At 39.2% G+C, this 19,422-nt stretch overlaps 2 protein-coding genes and 1 non-coding gene across 4 annotated transcripts in view; all 3 read left to right on the top strand.

Moving 5' to 3' along the window:
* CAPRIN1 (cell cycle associated protein 1) overlaps positions 1–10,478 on the top strand; it is a 38,977-nt gene extending 28,499 nt beyond the window's left edge. The window contains exons 12-19 of the mRNA XM_019470064.2: positions 44–105; positions 597–707; positions 1,169–1,318; positions 2,223–2,373; positions 4,830–5,024; positions 5,600–5,700; positions 6,749–6,812; positions 8,343–10,478. Of these exons, the coding sequence (XP_019325609.1) occupies positions 44–105; positions 597–707; positions 1,169–1,318; positions 2,223–2,373; positions 4,830–5,024; positions 5,600–5,700; positions 6,749–6,812; positions 8,343–8,407 (899 nt within the window). The 3' untranslated portion in view covers positions 8,408–10,478. The remainder of the gene's footprint in view (positions 1–43; positions 106–596; positions 708–1,168; positions 1,319–2,222; positions 2,374–4,829; positions 5,025–5,599; positions 5,701–6,748; positions 6,813–8,342) is intronic.
* A 129-nt stretch (positions 10,479–10,607) lies between these two features.
* NAT10 (N-acetyltransferase 10) overlaps positions 10,608–19,422 on the top strand; it is a 38,819-nt gene continuing 30,004 nt past the window's right edge. The window contains exons 1-4 of one of the 2 annotated variants that reach the window (XM_053899842.1): positions 10,608–14,483; positions 16,437–16,559; positions 16,872–16,963; positions 17,552–17,723. In XM_053899842.1, the coding sequence (XP_053755817.1) occupies positions 16,452–16,559; positions 16,872–16,963; positions 17,552–17,723 (372 nt within the window). In that variant the 5' untranslated portion in view covers positions 10,608–14,483; positions 16,437–16,451. The other variant, XM_053899844.1, reaches the window with a different exon arrangement.
* On the top strand, positions 18,398–18,504 carry LOC128776284 (U6 spliceosomal RNA). The gene has a single exon (XR_008421369.1). It is a non-coding gene; the product is annotated as a U6 spliceosomal RNA (small nuclear RNA).

Raw genomic sequence — 19,422 nt, 5'->3', positions numbered from 1 at the left:
ATTTGATTTTGGATAACAGTGTTGCTTTTGGTCAATTTTGCAGTTCATTCTGAATCTAGACTTGCTCAGCCTAATCAAGTTCCTGTACAACCAGAAGCTACACAGGTAGGAATGATAGAAATATTGTTGCATATTTGTTTTTAATCTGTTCTTGGGTCTCTTTCTTTAATTAGCGTAATGAAAGTCAGGTATGAATTTTATCATTGTACAAGTCTGGTGAGGGTAGCTGTCTACTTTTATTTCCATGTTTATGTTTACTTTGGTATTAGTAATTTAAAAATAATTTTTTTGGTTAAATCTTATGTTTATGATAGTAAGGAATATGCTTTTTTTAAACAGTAAAATTTGAGAAGACACATTTTAAATTTCATAATTCTAAAATTTAGTGTAAATGTTGCCATTCAGAAGCATTTGTGGGGGACTTCATAACTGGATTGGGTTTATTTAATGTTCATCTTTAATATTATATGTATTTTTTGCAGTTGTTAGATTTTATATAGTCTATTTAACAGGTATATCTGTCTACTTCTTAGCCCTGTCTGTATTAGAGTTGGTTTATAACAGAAAGCAGCTTTGATTGCTTTATTTCTGTGTAGGTTCCTTTGGTTTCATCCACAAGTGAGGGGTATACAGCATCTCAACCCTTGTACCAGCCTTCTCATGCTACAGAGCAACGACCACAAAAGGAACCAATTGACCAGATTCAGGCAAGTTTCTGTTACTAGGTAACATAAACTTGATAGGCACTTATTCATGAATTGGGCAGAGGTAAATTATTAATATTGTGACTCTTTTTGGACCTAATCCATGCGATAACGTTATTTTGCTGTTATGCAATACAAGTATTTTGCTGTTATGAAATAGTTGAATTTTTTTTTTAAGTTTTATTTCTTTTGAGAGAGAGAGAAAGAGAACATGAATGGGGGAGGGGAAGAGAGAGAGGGAGTGAGAATCCCAGGCATGCTGCATGCTGTCAGTGCAGACCCCAATGTGGGGCTCGACTCAGGAACTGTGAGATCATTACTTGAGCTGAAATCAAGAGTTGGATGCTTAACCGACTGAGCCACCCAGGCACCCCAGTTGAATTTCTTAACATACTAAGACTTGGATAGTAGACTTGGCTAAATTTAGTTTATCACTAAAGTGCATCTGTTTACTTTGTGTTTAGGCAACAATCTCTTTAAATACAGACCAGACTACAGCATCGTCATCCCTTCCGGCTGCTTCTCAGCCTCAGGTGTTCCAGGCTGGGACAAGCAAACCGTTACATAGCAGTGGAATCAATGTAAACGCAGCTCCATTCCAATCCATGCAAACGGTAAGTAAAGTAAACTAACATTAAATGGCTAGTGTGTACTATCATCATGCCAAAGTCTCAACAGAAAAGTCTTCATTTAACTTTGTGCTTGAGTGTGCATCTACCCAACTATAGAGTATATTTAATTGATAAACTGATTTTTCCTGCTCCCAGAGATAAATTTGAGTCTTAGGAGTTATGTGCTCTCATATCTTACTGTTTTGTAGTTTCATCCTTTAGATTTGGTTAACAAAAGTAAACATGCAGAAAAGTAGACTACTGTATCTGTGTATGTAAGTCATTACCGAGATTTAACAACTGTCTACATTTTCCCATACTTGCTTAATTTTTTATTTTACTGAAGTTTCTCATAATAAATTTCACCTGTTGTACTTCATCCTGGTTTTTCAGTAAGCATCCCTAAATTGCAGAATTTCTAGGAAAGAATGAGAATATTGTAATTGATGGGATACAGTTAAATCAGTGCTCATGGGAAAGTTTATAGGATTAAATACTTAAAATAGTAACTTTTGGTTAAAATGTCAATAAGAAGAAAATTTAAATGAATGAAATATTCATAGAATTAATTTCTGAAAGTGACATTGTATCAGTGGTTTGCATCTCTTAAAAAAGATTTCTTATTTATAGTAACATTTCCAAGACTGCTGATTTTTGTATTTTTAAATTTTGAAACCCAGTTATGCTCTCCTTGAAGTGTTATATGGTGTGTGTGTGTGTGTGTGTGTATACATATATATGTATAAATATAAATATGTATATGGGGGGGAATATACATGTGTGTTTGAGACTTCTGTAATGTATTTACATTTGTCAGTAAAACCAATATTGAGGTCTGTCATATTAAAAGTAGGGAAATTATTAGCAATAAGGAGATGAAGTAATCATTTACTTTATTTACTTACAGGTGTTCAATATGAATGCCCCAGTTCCTCCTGTTAATGAACCAGAAACTTTGAAACAGCAAAATCAGTACCAGGCCAGTTACAACCAGAGCTTTTCTAGTCAGCCTCACCAAGTAGAACAAACAGACCTGCAGCAAGAACAGCTTCAAACAGGTAGGAAAACCAGTGTCCCTTCCTTGGCGGCTTGCTTTCCAACACCGTTACTGACAGTGTTAGGAGGGTTTATACTTTAAAGTGGCAGTGTCCACAAGTTTTTGTTCTAGTAGTAGACTTTATGGAATTTTTGTTGCAGATCCTGAATTAAATCAAGTCCATATTTATCGTATGTGAATTATGTGCACTTTTTTGGGAGGCCTTATACCCATTTTCCTTTGGTCAGTAAGCTTTCATAATATCTCTGTTTCATTCTGTGATTTTAGTGGAACTTGTTAGATTATGATCTACTTTACTTTTAATTGCTAATTAATTAAAGCCGGCTAGCATGATACCTGGTAGGTAGTTAAGTCAGTTATACAAAGTTAAGCAGTAAGGAGTTGTCAGTGTGCTAATTATAATCAGTAAAACATGCAGAAATCTCTTGGTGGCTGCATTTGGTAGAACTAGGTTGAAATAAAATCCTTTTTGGCAACTAGGCAAGTAAGTTGGCTAGTTACCATACCTGTCATAACAATGTAGATAGAGATATCTTAGATTTCTTAACTTTGTAAGGCATTAGAAATACCTGCTTAGGTCTTTGGTTATTTAGATCCTCGGTTGTTTAATTGGAATATCCCACAACAAACTAGCAAACCTTGCTAAAATCATAGGAGTTAATAGTTTAATTTTATCAGACTGATTGAAATAACTATGAAATATTCTAATCGTCTAATTTCTTGATAGACTTTGATGAACATTATGGATTTTTTCAGTACTAAATTCTTACATATCCCTGTAGTATTTAGCACTCACTAATTAGTAGGAAGTTTGAATCAGCTGTTATCTGATGGATATTTATCCATTAGGCTATCTATGTTCAGCTTCTGAATGATAAACCTGGGCTTTGTGCTCAGGCTCCTTTAATTATTGCCATGTACTCATAAGCATGTCAGCACAATGGGCCCCCAGTACACCTGCTCTACAGCAAATTGTAGTATCTAGTTAGGAACAACATGAAAAAAGGATATGGCAAGAATCTGGCTATTTATGGACTTAAGAGTTTATGCTGTACAAACACTTCAATAGAAATTCTGGGGTTTTTGTTGTTTTTTAAGTAATTCTGGTATTTTAAAATAAAGACCACACTTTAATTGTATGAGTTTTATTTATTGCTATGAGTTTCCTTGCAGTGAAATTTGGCCAAGACTAATAAAATTCTTATTGATAAAAAGTGAGGTGAAAATACACTTCTTTTGCCACTCTCTACATGCCATATGAATGACTCTCTTTAGATAGAAAATGTCACCTGTAATCATGATATTTACCTGGAATTTTAAATTTAGGGAATGTAGGGAAAGGCAGTCTGTGTAGAAAGACCACAGTGAATAGTGTAATTAGTCCATTAATTGCACAGTTCAAAAAGGAGCCATAACATCCCTTCCACTAGGCACACTTTAGCTTTTTCGTTGCAAAATAGTATTTTAAGAACCGATAAATGTATTTGGGGCTTCCTGAGGCCACAAAATATATCTGGTCAAGTTTTTCAAGAGGTACACCACCTTTTCTCTCTGTCTAAACATGGGGGATTTGGGCTGGCTGTTTTTTGTTATTGGGGCGTGGGCCTTCCTCTAGTCTATACCTTCCTCACCTCCCAAAGGTAGTGTTAGTATCCTGTCTTTTCACCCCTGTGCATTGCGAACATTGGTTTATACCCGAAAGGTACCTGTGGGCTTAATTTTTAAAGATTTCTAGATTCTAGACTTCCCATTGTGGAAGGAGGGGGTTGTGCAAGGTAGTGTGAACCTTCTAGAATCTTTTCTTTACCTCATCAAGTTGAGTGCCAGTGTGAGTACTATTTAACTGTCTTCTTAATTGGTTGTATGTTAAAAGTACTTGAAATGGAATCAGGCATTAAAGGAGGTATAAGGCATAAGACTTCTGCTAATTTACCTTCATAATTGACTGAGTATTCTACCATATGGTTGTTTAGCTATGGGAGAGCATGGTTTTGTAGGTTTCATTAACGTGTCAAGGGAAATTTAAAAGAATAAGAAAGCTTCTACCACTAAGGAGTTTTTTAGTGAAAAAATAATTAAATGATACACAGTGGTAATTGTACTGTTTTAGTATGTAAGATCTTTTGAATTATTGTGGGTCTCTTGTGCTAATAGGCAGATGCCTCTCAGAAGATGTTTAATAATACAGGTTTTCATTCCATTTGGAAGGGATAGAGTTTTGTGCTCTCACACATTGTGTGCTTCCAAAAGTTTGGAACTGTTGTTGGAGAATTGCTTAACATATGGGCAGGAGAAAAATAGGGACTTATGTGTAGGTTTCCTTATTGGAAATGTGAAAACTTATTTAAAGATGATTTGAGGAGAAGGTATAAGACACTTCTTAACCCAGGAAACGTGAAAGAACAAATTGTAATGAGCTGTGTGTGTGTGTGTATAAATTTTTTCTTTTTATCATAGTGGTTGGCACTTACCATGGTTCCCAGGACCAGCCCCATCAAGTGACTGGTAACCACCAGCAGCCTCCCCAGCAGAACACTGGATTTCCACGTAGCAGTCAGCCCTATTACAATAGTCGTGGTGTGTCTCGTGGTGGCTCCCGTGGTGCTAGAGGCTTAATGAATGGATACAGGGGCCCTGCCAATGGATTCAGAGGTAAAGGGAAAAAAAAAGTAGCAAGTTCTTGTTCCTTTTTGATTTGTAAAATAGAAATATGTCATGAGGTTTTTGGGAAAGATATGTATGTATCTCTGTGTTAATCTCTCATGTACAGCTTAAACATTTAAACATTTTTAGTATATTGTAGGTTATTTAAATTGACAAAATTGGTAATGGGTTTTTTTGTATGTGTCAAATCCATGTTTTCCATGTCTCTGAGGGGATAATTGCTTTCCATTATCAGAGTTTATGGGGATTTTTTTTTGTATGTGGGGTGTGTATGTGTGCACGGATGGGTGAAATGTCCTCTTCTAAGGAAATTAATACTTAGATATGGGGATTTTTTTTTGTATGTGGGGTGTGTATGTGTGCATGGATGGGTGAAATGTCCTCTTCTAAGGAAATTAATACTCAGAAATTTAGGAACAGATTGGATCAGGATGGGAAATTAGAAATTAATTTGAATTACTGGCATGGCTTATAATTTTTCAGTTCTTCCCTTGGTCAGTAGTAAGAAAGTAAAAATTTCTCATATTTAGATAAGAAAATTATTTTCTTGTCCTAAATTTTAGGAGGATATGATGGTTACCGCCCTTCATTCTCTAACACTCCAAACAGTGGTTACACACAGTCTCAGTTCAGTGCTCCCCGGGACTACTCTGGCTATCAACGGGTAGGTAGAAGTTGCTTTAAAATATAAACCTGACCTAAATAAGCCAATGAAACAGACTGATGGGGTTGTTTGGACTTGGATAACTAAGTAATTTGAGGCTAATTTTGCACATTTTTACAAGATACTTTATTATGGACAATGGTGACTTTTGCTTTCCCTAGCACTCTAGTATAGGTACTCATTTTTTAGAGTCTGTTAAAAAGAGAATGATTTCATGCCCTATTGGTGGGAATGCAGATTGGTGCAGCCACTATGAAAAACAGTATGGAGGCTTCTTAAATTAAAAACCATACTACCATATGATCTTATAATTCCACTGGGTATTTAGCCCAAGAAAATGAAAACCCTAACTCGAAAAGATACACGCACCCCTCTGTTTATTGCAGCATTATTTCTAATAACCAAGATGTGGAAGCAACCCAAGTGTCCCATCAATAGATGGGTAAAGAAGATGTATATATACACAATGGAATATCACTCAGCCACAAAAAAGAATGAAATCTTGCTATTTGCAGCAACATGGATGGACCTAGAGGGTATAATGCTAAATGAAAAAAGTCAGAGAAAGACAAATGCCATATGATTTCACTCATGTGGGATTTAAGAAACAAAAAGACAAAAGACGAGACTCTCTATAAATAGAGAACAAATTTGGTAGTTGCTAGAGGGGATGTAGATAGGGGGGATGGGTGAAACAGATCAAAGAGATTAAGAGTACACTTACCTTGAGCACTGAGAAATGTATACAATTGTTGAATCATTATATTGTACACCTAAAACTAATACTGTATGTTAATTACACTTAAATAAAAATAAATTTGTGTCGGAGGAAAAAAAGAATTGATTTTTAAGAGCAGAGATATTTCATTGAATGTTCTTGAGAGTAACAGAAGTAAATTACAGAATAACTTCTGGCTATCATATATTGAAATGTCTAAAAAGAATAAGGACAAATTTTGTGTTCTGTGTGAGACACTAAGAATAGATAGATGAGAAAGCATTAAAAAAAAATTACGTTTTCTTCAGTACTAACTAGCTTGTCTTTTAGGATGGATATCAGCAGAATTTCAAGCGAGGCTCTGGGCAGAGTGGACCACGGGGAGCCCCACGAGGTAATATTTTGTGGTGGTGATCCTAGCTCCTAAGTGGAGCTTCTGTTCTGGCCTTGGAAGAGCTGTTCCATAGTCTGCATGTAGGTTACATGTTAGGAATACATTTATCATTACCAGACTTGTTGCTAGGGATTAAATGAAATGCTCTGTTTCTAAAACTTACCTTGAACCCAAATTTAATTTTTTGAATGACTTTCCCTGTTACTATATAAATTGTCTTGAAAACTAGAACATTTCTCCTCCTTAGAAAAAGTGTTTTTCCAACTGCAAATTATTTTTCAGGTCCTAAAACCTGCTAAATGTTTTTAGGAAGTACTTACTGAAACATTTTTGTAAGACATTTTTGGAATGAGATTGAACATTTATATAAATTTATTATTCCTCTTTCATTTTTGAACATGCATATTATATTTTAGAGTCAGAAACACTTTAATGGCCAGATAAGCCATAGTTACATTTAGAGAACCATTTAGAAATGATAGAACTAATTGAAATTTCAATGCCTTTGGATCACTAATAGCGATATAAATGTCAAATTATTTCTGACTTTTAAGTAAAACATACAAAATCCTAACTAACTTACTGAACTATATTTAAAAATTGTAGGTTTAGAGTTTCTGATTTTGTCTATTACCATAGGAAAACTGCTTCCTCATTTGGGCAGAAAGTCAACCTGTGTAACAATTAGAGGTAGCATTTCATATGATCTGAAGTTCTAAATGGTTCTCTGATTTAAGGGAAGTTAAACTGAATAGGTTTCCTCTAGGTTTTGGCCATCACATGTATAAAATGTATATTAAGGAGGAATTACAAAGTACTTTGATTTCAATGCTAGTAGAAACTGGCCAGCAAAAAGGTGCATTTTTAAAGTAATGGATCACTTGGGAATTATTGACTTGAAGTATCAAAGGATATTTGCATGTGAATGTGGGTTATGTTCTTTCTCACCTTGTAGCATATTCTATGAAAGTTGAGTTGACTGGTAGCTAAAAATCTGTTTTAACAGCATGTAAAAAGTTATTTTATCTGTTACAAGTCATTATACAATTTTGAATGTTATGTAGTTTCTTTTTAACAGTTTAGGTAACAAGGTCTGTTTTTCATTCTGGTGCTTTTATTAATTTTGATAGTATGATGTTACTTACTACTGAAATGTAAGCTAGAGTGTACACTAGAATGTAAGCTCCATGAGAGCAGGTACCTTGTCTGTCTTCACTGCTGTATCTATTTCCAACGCCTGATGACAGTGCCTGGCACACAGTAGGCACTCAATAAATACTTGTTGAATGAATGAATGAATGAGTACTGGTGGAATACTCCATTAGCTCTACTCTTCTTTTAGCTAGAGAACATGAGCAAATTTGCGCATGACAACTTCCAGGACAGGTGAACACTGAAGAATTGACCTCTTAAACCTAATAATGTGGTGACAAGCTGCCCACATGCTTCTTGACTTCAGATGAAAAATCTGCTTGAAGGCAAAACAAATAATATTTGAAAGAAAAACCAAATGCCATTTTTGTCTTCTAGGTCGTGGAGGGCCCCCAAGACCCAACAGAGGGATGCCGCAAATGAACACTCAGCAAGTGAATTAATCTGATTCACAGGATTATGTTTAAACGACAAAAACACACTGGCCAGTGTACCATAATATGTTACCAGAAGAGTTATTATCTATTTGTTCTCCCTTTCAGGAAACTTATTGTAAAGGGACTGTTTTCATCCCATAAAGACAGGACTACAATTGTCAGCTTTATATTACCTGGATATGGAAGGAAACTATTTTTATTCTGCATGTTCTGTCCTAAGCGTCATCTTGAGCCTTGCACATGATACTCAGATTCCTCACCCTTGCTTAGGAGTAAAACATAATACACTTTACGGGGTGATATCTCCATAGTTATTTGAAGTGGCTTGGAAAGAGCAAGATTGACTTTTGACATTGGATCAAATCTACGAGTCAGCCCTAGAGTTATTCAATGGTAATTGACAAAACTAAAATATTTCCCTTGAAGAAGGAAGGAGTGGAGTGTGGTTTGGCAGAAAAACTGCATTTCACAGCTTTTCCAGTTAAATTGGAGCACTGAACGTTAAGATGCATACCAAATTATGCATGGGCCCTTAATATAAGGCTGGCTACCAGCTTTGACACAGCACTCTTCATCCTTGGCCAAACGACTGGTTAAAAACACATGTAAATTGCTTTTTAACAGCTGATACTGTATAAGACAAAGCCAAAATGCAAAATTAGGCTTTGATTGGCACTTTTTGAAAAATATGCAACAAATATGGGATGTAATCTGGATGGCCGCTTCTGTACTAAATGTGAAGTATTTAGATACCTTTTTGAACACTTAACATTTTCTTCGACAATGACTTTTATAAGGTTTGGTACTATATATCATTCCTTATAACATACATTGTCTGTCACTAATCCTCGGATCTTGCTGTATTGTCACCTAAATTGGTACAGGTACTGATGAAAATATCTAATGGATAATCATAACACTCTTGGTCACATGTTTTTCCTGCAGCCTGAAGGTTTTTAAAAGAAAAAGATATGAAATGCCTGCTGCTACCACCCTTTTAAATTGCTATCTTTTGAAAAGCACCAGTATGTGTTTTAGATTGATTTCCCTATTTTAGGGAGATGACAGACAGTAGTTTCAGTTCTGATGGTATAAGCAAAACAAATAAAACATGTTTATAAAAGTTGTATCTTGAAACACTGGTGTTCAACAGCTAGCAGCTTATGTGGTTCACCCCATGCATTGTTAGTGTTTCAAATTTTATGGTTATCTCCAGCAGCTATTTCTGTAGTACTTGCATTTATCTTTTGTCTAACCCTAATTGAATTCTATTTTTTTCTCATGGAGGCATTTCTATTCAAAGTGGCGAGTCCTTCACTGATGCATAGGGAGAGTCACAAGTTTGATGGAGATGACAGTTTAGTAATTTATGTACTGTTGGAATTTGTGCTAGCAGTTTGAGCACTAGTTTTGTGTGCCTATGAACTTAATGCTGCTTGTCATATCCCACTTTGACTTCATGGAGAATTAATCCCATCTTTTCAGCAAAGGCTACTAATACTAAGTTAATGGTATTTTCTGTGCAGAAATTGAATTTTGTTTTATTAGCCTTTAGCTAAGGAATTTTTCCAGTAGGTGCTCAGCCACTGAAGAAAAACAGAAACAAAACACAAGAACGATTCTCAAACATTCATTGTTAGACAACTGGAGTTTTTGCTGGTTTTGTAACCTAAAACGGATAGGCTGTTGAACATTCCACATTCAAAAGTTTTTTGTAGGGTGGTGGGGAATGGGGGGGGGTATCTTCAATGTTTATTTTAAAATAAAATAAGTTCCTGACTTTTCTCATGTGTGGTTGTGGTACATCATATTGCAAGGGTTATACGTTTACTTTTACAAATGAGTATTTCTTTGGCTAGCACCTCCCGTTGTGTGCTTTAAATGACATCTGCCTGGGATGTACCACAACCATATGTTAGCTGTATTTCATGGGGAATAGATAAAATATTCATGGTTTACTGGGTAATCCCTAGATGTGTATGCTTACAATCCTTCTATATACAAAACTAAATTTGCTATCTGTGTAGAAAATAATTTCATGACATTTAAAATTGAAGTAAATAAGTGATTCTTCATACAGTGATCTCTATGAATCAGTTCAGAGATGGGATGGGGGAGAAATGCTTTCTAGGTTTCAAACTTCTATGCATTAGTGTAGATGTTGTGAATGTGTAAAGGTGTTAGTAGTTTCATTATTTCTGTGTATGTTTTTAAAAGAGTCGTTCTTTTTGAAATAGTATAATTTTTTTTTGGCATTCTATCACAGTCTAAATGTAAAGCTTTTATGTCTCAATTCAGACTATATTTTTTAAAGGAGGTGCCTTGTTATGAGGCAGAGAACTTTTTAAAAAGTCCCGTTAAGATCTGAGTCTTGGTACTAAGTGTTCTGTATAATATGTGAATACTTGTCCTACCTGCAGAAGACCTTTTGTTTGGTCAAATGCATATTTTAGCAGAGTTGCAAGGAAATGACTGTCACGTGTGTCACTGTAGCTTCTTGGTATAGTAAGACTCCACATATAAAGTACTTTTGTAAATGCACAGTATCAATCATCTCATGTGGATAATGAGACTTCTATTTTAGAGCTTTAAGGTAGAATGTCGTTGATGACCTTGGTTAGAGCAGTTCTATTTCTAGATCTTAATATCCCTACTGAATATGGAAGAGTTTTGCAATCACTGTATCTTGATATTAAAACAAATATCCTTTGAAACATTTTTTATCAGTTAGCTTCTACGGTTCTTTTGTCTCCTATATATGCAACTCTGTTATGTGGGAGACTTTTCCACTTATAGGAGGCATGAGAATGTGTTTATTTTCAGAAGGCCCAATAACTGAAGTGCTCTGTTGACAATTCATAAAATGTAGAAGCAGTTGAGTATTCAGCCTCCTGAGTGTCTTAGGAAATTTGTACTGTTCATTATATTTTCAGTAATATATCTAATTAGGGGATTGAGATACAGGTAAGCACTGAGTTCAAACCCTTCTTCATTTCATCTTTAAGTTCCTGGATCCTCATCCCACTTGAGTTCTTATTAAGCACTTTGGCTATAAATTATATTCAAAGAATCAGTATTGCCCTTAAGCTTATTCCTTCTGTAGAGTCAGTGGGGAGGGTAAACCATCAGGAAAATGAAAGTAAATTGTTAAGGCTTATCTCTATACCTTTTCCCATTCTGACTGACTTCTATAAAATACTGGAAAAGAATAGTGAATGTCTTAAATTACATAGATTAAATATTAAAATCTGATTTCTTACTGTCCTTGAGTGAAGTCTGCGTTAGTTGTGTATAGTATCCAGCAAAGCTCTGAAGTGCTACTTGTGAGAGGAGAGGAAAAACCTTAACAGAAAATCTCTCTGGTAGCCTTGTCTTCTCAAGAGTCTAGACTACCACCACCTTCTTTCAGTCAGGAGCTCATTGAATGTAGGCAGTGAAAAGACCACCTGATCTAGTAAATAGTAAAGGCAGTTCTTGGTGTATTCCTACTTGTACGTACTGCTTGAAGTACTGTCTTTATATTAGGGAGACACCGTATTAAGCCAGTGAACTAAGGCTTTATTTGGCAAGTTTGGGTGTCCCTTTGCCAAGCATAATGGCAAGCACTAAGCATTCAGTGGTGACAAAATCACTGTGGTTCCTGCTTTCACTGAGCAGTCTGTTCAAAGATAATGATGTCGTGACACAAAAATGTAGCAAATGCTGTGATGGAGCAACAGAGTTGATGACAGCTATAAAGGCCATGACTGCAATAAATTATGACCTAGTCAAAATGGGAAAGACTTTGTTGAAAGGGATAATTGAACTAAGACTTGAAGGATGAGGAGTAATTAGGTAGAGGAGTGGAGAAGAGAGCATATCCAAAGAAAGGCACACTCTTCCAGGACTGAGAAAGCTATCTGCTCAAGTAGGAGTATGTGTTTTAGTAGAGTTAGAGGCTGAAAAACAGGTAAAGAGTACTACAGGTGGCTTTACAGTTATGTTCCATGTTTTGTCTCTTAAGAACAGTTGGAAACTAAGGTTTCTAAGCTGTGTGTGTAGGGGGCCAGGAGTGGGGTAAAGGATAGTGGGTCACCTAACAAAATTGCCATTTAAAGAATACACAATGCAGTTTTGAGAACAATCTGTATGGGGCGAGAGATGTCTATTGGGAGTAGCCCGTGAGAGAAATGATTACAACATAAAGTGGAGGGCAGTAGTGAACGGATCTTACATATTTCCTGTCTCACTTAGTGCTCAGTATCCTTTCCTGGGTAATCCAGGCTTCAGTCGTGAGACTGATCTCTAACTACGTTCTTCCCTAGGCGATCCCATCTAATCCCAGGACTTTGAATACAATCAGTATTTTAGTTCCTCCTAAATATTCCTAGGTTCCCAATTACTCCAGTCTTGAGTGTTCCAAGTCAATCTCTTCATTAACCTGCATTCATCCATTTGCTCAGGGCAAATACTTTGGGTATACTTTCTTTTGTACCCTGTATCTAGTCCTTAACCAAATCCACATAGTTCTACCTTGAAAATACATCCTGAATCATCTAACACTTCTGACCACCACTATTATTAGCTTAGGACAAGTAACCGCAGTAGCTTATAATGGCTCTCTTTCTACTCATCATCCTGTAGTGATTTTTGTGGACAAGTCAGGTTTTGTCACTTCCTGGTTCCCCAAACTCCACTGGTTTTCCCATCATACCTAGAATTAAATCCTAAATTTTGGTCTATGTGCGTTCATTATTTGGCCTAATTGCCTACTGTTTTGTTCTTGCTCACTAGTCGATCTTAAAGCATGCAAAGGCTTTTCACTCAAATATTCTTAACGTTCATTCTTTCTAAATTCAGGTGTTTGCTCCAGTGTCATCAGCTCAGAGGCCTTCCATGTCCACCACTAAAACATACCCTTAGTTACTTTACTTATTGGACAGTTTTTTCTTAATAGCACTTAAAGCTTACCCAGAATTACGCAAACTTTATAAGTGAAAAACATTTTGGTCACTTTATCCCTTGTGTCTGGCATATTGACATTTGTTGAGCGAATATGAAAATGATGGGTGTTGGACTAAAAATGGGTAGTAGTGATGATTACACTGGAATTGGAAGTGTCTTGGTTTGAGGAAGGAGTTCAGCTTCAGACATTTTGAATCTGAGGTATTCAAGAAATGTCAAGCAAGCAGTTGGAATTTGTTTACTTGAAGTTCAAAAATCTGGCCCAAAGACAACGTATAAGAATATACAGGTGGTTCTTGTAGTATAAAAATATATAGGTGGTGCTTGTAATATGCTTGGGCGGGTTCGCCTGGGAGCTGGGCGGGAGGAAGAAGTAATTTAACAAGAGCAGAGCCCCAGAGCTGATTTTCAGAAGAGCGCTATCATTTGATGTCCAGTTTAGGCCTAAAGGGAATTTACAAAGTACCCGCACCGGTGGGTAGAAATACTGAGTTTCCGACAGGTCTACAGGGTCCTTTCTTCAGGTGTGGAAGATCAAGTGAATAAAATAGATCTGCTGACCGAGTTTCCTCATTTTGTCACGTTAAAATGGGAAGTTATTTAAATAAAAGGGTAAAATTACGCACAGATCCCTGGAGTCGGTCGTCTCGTATAACTAGGATAAACACTAAGAGCCATGGACCCCCTTACCGTGTGCTGCCCCGGGCCTGTCTGGTAACCCGGGCTCGCCCCAGCACAGCGGCAAGCGCTTATTTTGTCCCTCGGAGCCAGGGCATCTTGATTCTGATACGAGAGGCAAATCGCACCCGTGCCACTTGGAGCAGAGACTAAATTCCAAAACCGCGCTGGCCACGTAGGCTGCAGCTCCGCCTCCCGGGCATCTGACGTCATCACATGGAGACATGGTTGCCGAAAGTCCCCGCACGCACTCCGCACCGCGCCGATAGTGCGCTCGCGCACATGGAGCCTTTCAGTGCCTGAGCAGGATGCGCGTCGCGGAGTGAGGCCAGCGCTGAGAGCGCGCGGTCAGGCATCGCTAGGGGCAGCCCGCCGCTCCCTCTGGGCTTCTGGAGTAATTGGGTTTCCCCACGTGCTTCCGCTTGGCTGCTGGCTGGGATCCGCTGGGTTCGGGGTGCAGGTACCCAAGACGGGATGGCTGGGGATGGGTACCAAGGTCGGTGTCTGTGTCCTGCTTGGGACCAGAGGTGGCCGGCTCGAGGATGAGGGCTCTGTATCCTTGCCAATGCTCGGCCCGCGTCGACTGCCGGCCCACACGGGCGTTCGCTCCTAGATGACGGGCTCCTCTTCCCCGATTGGCGGCCACTCTCCGCGTGCTTCTCGAGCGCTCTCCGGGGTTGCGTGGCTCCATCTCCACCTTCTGGGGAACTCTAGTTGGGGGTCTGGGTGTGTGTGTGGGGGCGGGGGGGAGGTGACAACACTTTTGCTTTCCGCGGAGCTTGCCTACGGTTCCTGGTTTTGGCGCTAGGCATTAAACCGAGGCAGTCTGATTCCAGATCCTCCCATGCTTTCATTTGTTTGTCTAAGCTCATTCGTTTATACTGTTTTTTCAGGAGTCACATTCAGGACTTGTTTCATTTGCTAATGCATCTAGAATGGTGACTGGCACATAGATACTGTGTTTACTTGTTAGACAAATAGACGAGTGAATGAGGAATAGTTCTCTTTCTTTTCCTTTCAAGGCCCTCTTCCTACGTTAAGCCTTCCATGGCAATTCCAGCCCACGGTAATCTCAGACCTTCATCAGACTATTGGCTGTACTATTACTTTTGCGTCTAGTTTTATCTGTCTTTAGACAAATTGTCCCTTATCTCTTTCTCTTGAATATTCTCTGCAAGGAGAATGAAAGCTCCTTGAAGTCAAGTCTTATCTGGTATTGTTTCTGGGGCTCCCACAGTAACTAGAGCAAAAAGCAGTCCCTACTAATTAGTTATTGATTGATTTGTGTGTGATCTCTATGTGGCCTCAACTCAACTGACAAGTTGGGCAGAGTGGGGAGCTGGAAAGAGCTTAGGCTTTGGAGTCGGGCAAATTTGAGTGTGAATCCTGTCATATTCCTTCCTTAAAATACTTGAATTCTTTATACTTGCTCCTTTCCTTATAAAAAAGGAGCCATTGATTGTAACATAATGTTTTATACTAAGAAAGCACTGCTAAAATCCATATTTGGATTGGAGGGTAGAAGGACAGTTAAGGCACACTTAAGGTTCAATTAATGAACTTTATATTTAGAATGCAGCAGGCTCTGTAGTTTCTAGGTAGGCTGTCATTCTTCCTTCAATGTTGTAGAAATATAATTGATATTCCTGATGTTTCTTTGGTGCATTTTTTGTGGTAATAATGCATTATTGTATTGTACGTAATCCCAACTTTAAGGTCTGTCTGTACAGGCTTCAGTACGGGGTTCTCTCCTTTGAGGAGACAGTTGGACACATTTCATCACAGTAATATTCATTGATTTCCTTTCTCTGATTTTATTAGTAATGCATATGAATAAAAAAAAAACTCTAAAAAAACAAAAGAACAAAATAAGAACCACCTGCAGTCTCACCATCCACAAAAATTACATTTTTGTGTTTTCTTTCAGGTTTTTTTCCCCTTCATGTTATGTACATGTGTTAAAAAGATGGTATCATGCTTTGTTCTGTGATGTCAGTCTTCTCATAAGCATCTTTATCCATATCCTTAGATAATTTCTGAAAGTGATTTTGAAGGAGCTTTTTTGAGAACTGCCTTATTCTCTCACAAATATACCATTATATATTTTAATCATTCTATTTTGTGGAGCATTGTTTCAAGTTTTTTAAAAAACTCCTTGATAGAAGTATGAAACACAGCTTCCCTTCTGACTTCCATGCTGAGGAAACATTTTCTTTGCCTCCCAAGCCTCAGTTTCCTAATTTTAAAAATGAGACTGACATGTTCCCTAGGGAGCAGTTTGAGAGTTAAGTAAAATGATACTTCCCAACGTGCCTTAGCATAGCTCCTGGTCCCCCAAGAGGCTGCCAGCTAATGTTCCTCACCCAGAATCTGGCGTTCATGTCCAGTTGTGTTTCCTTTCTCTCTCTTTCAGTGATAGTCTTTCACCATGCATCGGAAGAAAGTAGATAACCGAATCCGGATTCTCATTGAGAATGGAGTTGCTGAAAGGCAAAGGTCTTTGTTTGTTGTAGTCGGAGACCGAGGAAAGGACCAGGTAAGACCTCGTAAACACTTCCTGGCTGACTTCGTGTCTTGTCCCACAGTTAGCTTGTTACTGCTCCTCTGAGGTTTCAGCACATAATAACATTAAGGTCCCTTTGACTGCTTTTCTCTACATAAAATGCCTTGTGAGAACCTAGGGGTGGACTGAGCACAAGGTTAAGAGTGTGTGACCGGGCTTCTAGTCCCTGCCTGGGCACTGCCCTCTCCTGGCCCTCTGTTTACTTTCCAGATCTGTCAAAATGAGGTCTGGCAGTCTCTGAGGTCTCTTTTGGCCATGAGATTCTGTGACTTTTTCCTTTGGCAGGTGGTCATACTCCATCACATGTTGTCCAAAGCAACTGTGAAGGCTCGGCCTTCAGTGCTGTGGTGTTATAAGAAAGAGCTGGGGTTTAGCAGGTAAGTTGAGCCTTTTGAGTGTCCCATACCATTTATAGTTGCTGCTCCTTAATTAAATGCCAGGAAATGATTATCTGACATAGTTTTTCAGGGATTGTTAGGGAGCTGCGACCTCTGAGGACTCTTCCAAATAGCGAAAATAATAGAGCTGATGTCCTTCTTTCATTCCTGACGATAAATTTCAAAGCCACCTTGCCTTTCCCAGGTCTTCTGGGGAACGGCACTGTGTAGTAGAAGCTTTGGCTTGAGACTAAGGTAATGAGGTCACCAAGGTTGGTTTCAAGCTCTGGTCTAGCCAAATAGGAGGTTTAGGTACTCTCGTTACCCTTCTTTTGAAGATGAGAATCTGTGGAAGGTGCCAGGGCAGCACAGTAGGATTCCCCCACAGACTCACCCCTGGCTCCGGGCCCATCCTCTTAACCTCTCTACTCTTTCCTTCACTTTTAAACGGAGGGCGCTGGCCCTGCGATAGCTCAGTTCCTTCTGGCTCTGAAGGTCTTGATGGGTGATCAGTGAGCCTGTCCTCTGCTCCCACCCCTTTAGGCTCTCTGGTTAACTGGCTCTCCTGGGGTGGGTGGGTGATTGCAGTCACCGGAAGAAAAGAATGCGACAGCTACAGAAGAAAATAAAGAATGGGACGTTGAACATAAAGCAAGATGACCCCTTTGAACTCTTCGTGGCAGCCACAAACATCCGCTACTGCTACTACAATGAAACCCACAAGATCCTGGGCAACACCTTTGGCATGTGCGTTCTCCAGGTGGGTGGCTTCCTCCAGCTTGGGACTGGCGTCAGAGAGCGGAGGGCTCCCCTCAAGAACAGGCGGACAGGAAGGAGAAAGATTGACCCATACAGCCTCCCCCAGGCAGTATCAGTGGAATAGTTGGCCACTTTCCAAAGCAAATTGGGTAACTCACCCCATGTAAAAATAAACTTTTCCACTTAAAGCGACGCTTAACCTAGAGATACCAAAACTGACACAGGTGCTCCATCATGGCTGGTTCTAACCGGCTGAGGATGAGAAAGAAAGTATTGTGAACTTAGAGGGACCCCAGATTCCCAGATCCTAACTGGAAGTAGCCGAAGACTTTGGTGAGCAGGGAGCAGTGGGGCCTGTTTTAACTGGCTGGGCGTAGTCCTTAAAACCCCCTCACTTTTCCTCCACAGAGAACTACCTGGTACATTTCTTCTCTGGTATTCTTGTCTTGCCAGAACAAACTTCACATTTTTTTTTGTTTCCAGCTCTGGCGGTCTCTGTTTTATCCTTTGATTCTTGGACACCTGTGACCCCCCAACCCCCCCCACCCCGAAAGGAGAACACATTTAAGCCCCCGTCCCCAATTTTGGTGCGTGTTTATCATTTGCATGTAGTACCAGGATTACGTAGGTCATAAGTTGTACCTTATGAAAGGTAAGTTAAGAAATGAGGGGAAAGTGCTCGCCTTGGCAGCACATGTGCTAGAGCTGGAATGACACAGAGAGGAGTAGCATGCTCCCTGTGCAAGGGTGACACACAGCTTCCTGAAGCATTGCATAGTTTTGGCATTCAGAGGGCACTTGTTAGGATGAGCACTGGGTGTTACATGTAAGTGAAGAATCTCTAAATTCTGCTCCTGAAACCAACCTTACACTCTATATTAACTAACTGGATTTTAATAAAATCTTGGAAAGAAAAAAAAAGGGGGGGGCGCCTGGGTGGCTCAGTCGGTTAAGCCACCGACTTCGGCTCAGGTCATGATCTTGCGGTCAGTGAGTTCAAGCCCCGCATCGGGCTCTGTGCTGACAGCTCAGAGCCTGGAGCCTGTTTCAGATTCTGTGTCTCCCTCTCTCTGACCCTCCCCTGTTCATGCTCTGTCTCTCTCTGTCTCAAAAATAAATAAACGTTAAAAAAATTAAAAAAAAAAAAAGGAATGAGGGGGAAAAAAATCACGAATTGGAAGTTTTTGGTTTATTTTTCTTACATTCCACTTGTTTGTCCCATACTGCTGGCTTGCATCCCACCTTGTAGACTAGAAAGGAGCATTTTGCTGCTTCTCACCTGGCCACTGGTTGGTAGTGAGTGCTCTTAGGCCACCACTGTTACCAGGTGCAGTGAAGATGGCTCCTTGAGGCAGTGGCTCCCCCATGTGGGGCAGTTTGAGTTTTGTCAGACAGGTTTTATGTAAACACATCCGAAAACGAACGTGAGGTATTTGTGAAATACAAGTGCAAATCACTGGAGAGGATTTCTTCCCAGATAGGATCTTGTGTGAGGCTATTAGACACACTTTTGTCATACAAAACCAGATACACCTCTTGCCCAGTGCTGGGCTCTCTTCTGTGCTCCTAAGTAAAGGGAGGTGTGTGGGCCCCTCCTGGTGAGTCGAGTGAGGGCTATGGTCTTGGGTTCGTGTTCGGAAGCCCTCCTTTTATTTAAACTTCCCCGGGGGTGCTCTTTGTGTGACTAGCCCTTTTTGAGG

This window comes from Panthera pardus, unplaced genomic scaffold (assembly GCF_024362965.1).
Source record: "Panthera pardus isolate Hobbes unplaced genomic scaffold, ASM2436296v1 HiC_scaffold_12, whole genome shotgun sequence".
In the NCBI taxonomy this organism is placed as follows: domain Eukaryota; kingdom Metazoa; phylum Chordata; class Mammalia; order Carnivora; family Felidae; genus Panthera; species Panthera pardus.
Note: the sequence above shows the minus strand (reverse complement) of the source record. Positions and strands in the feature narration are given on the sequence as shown.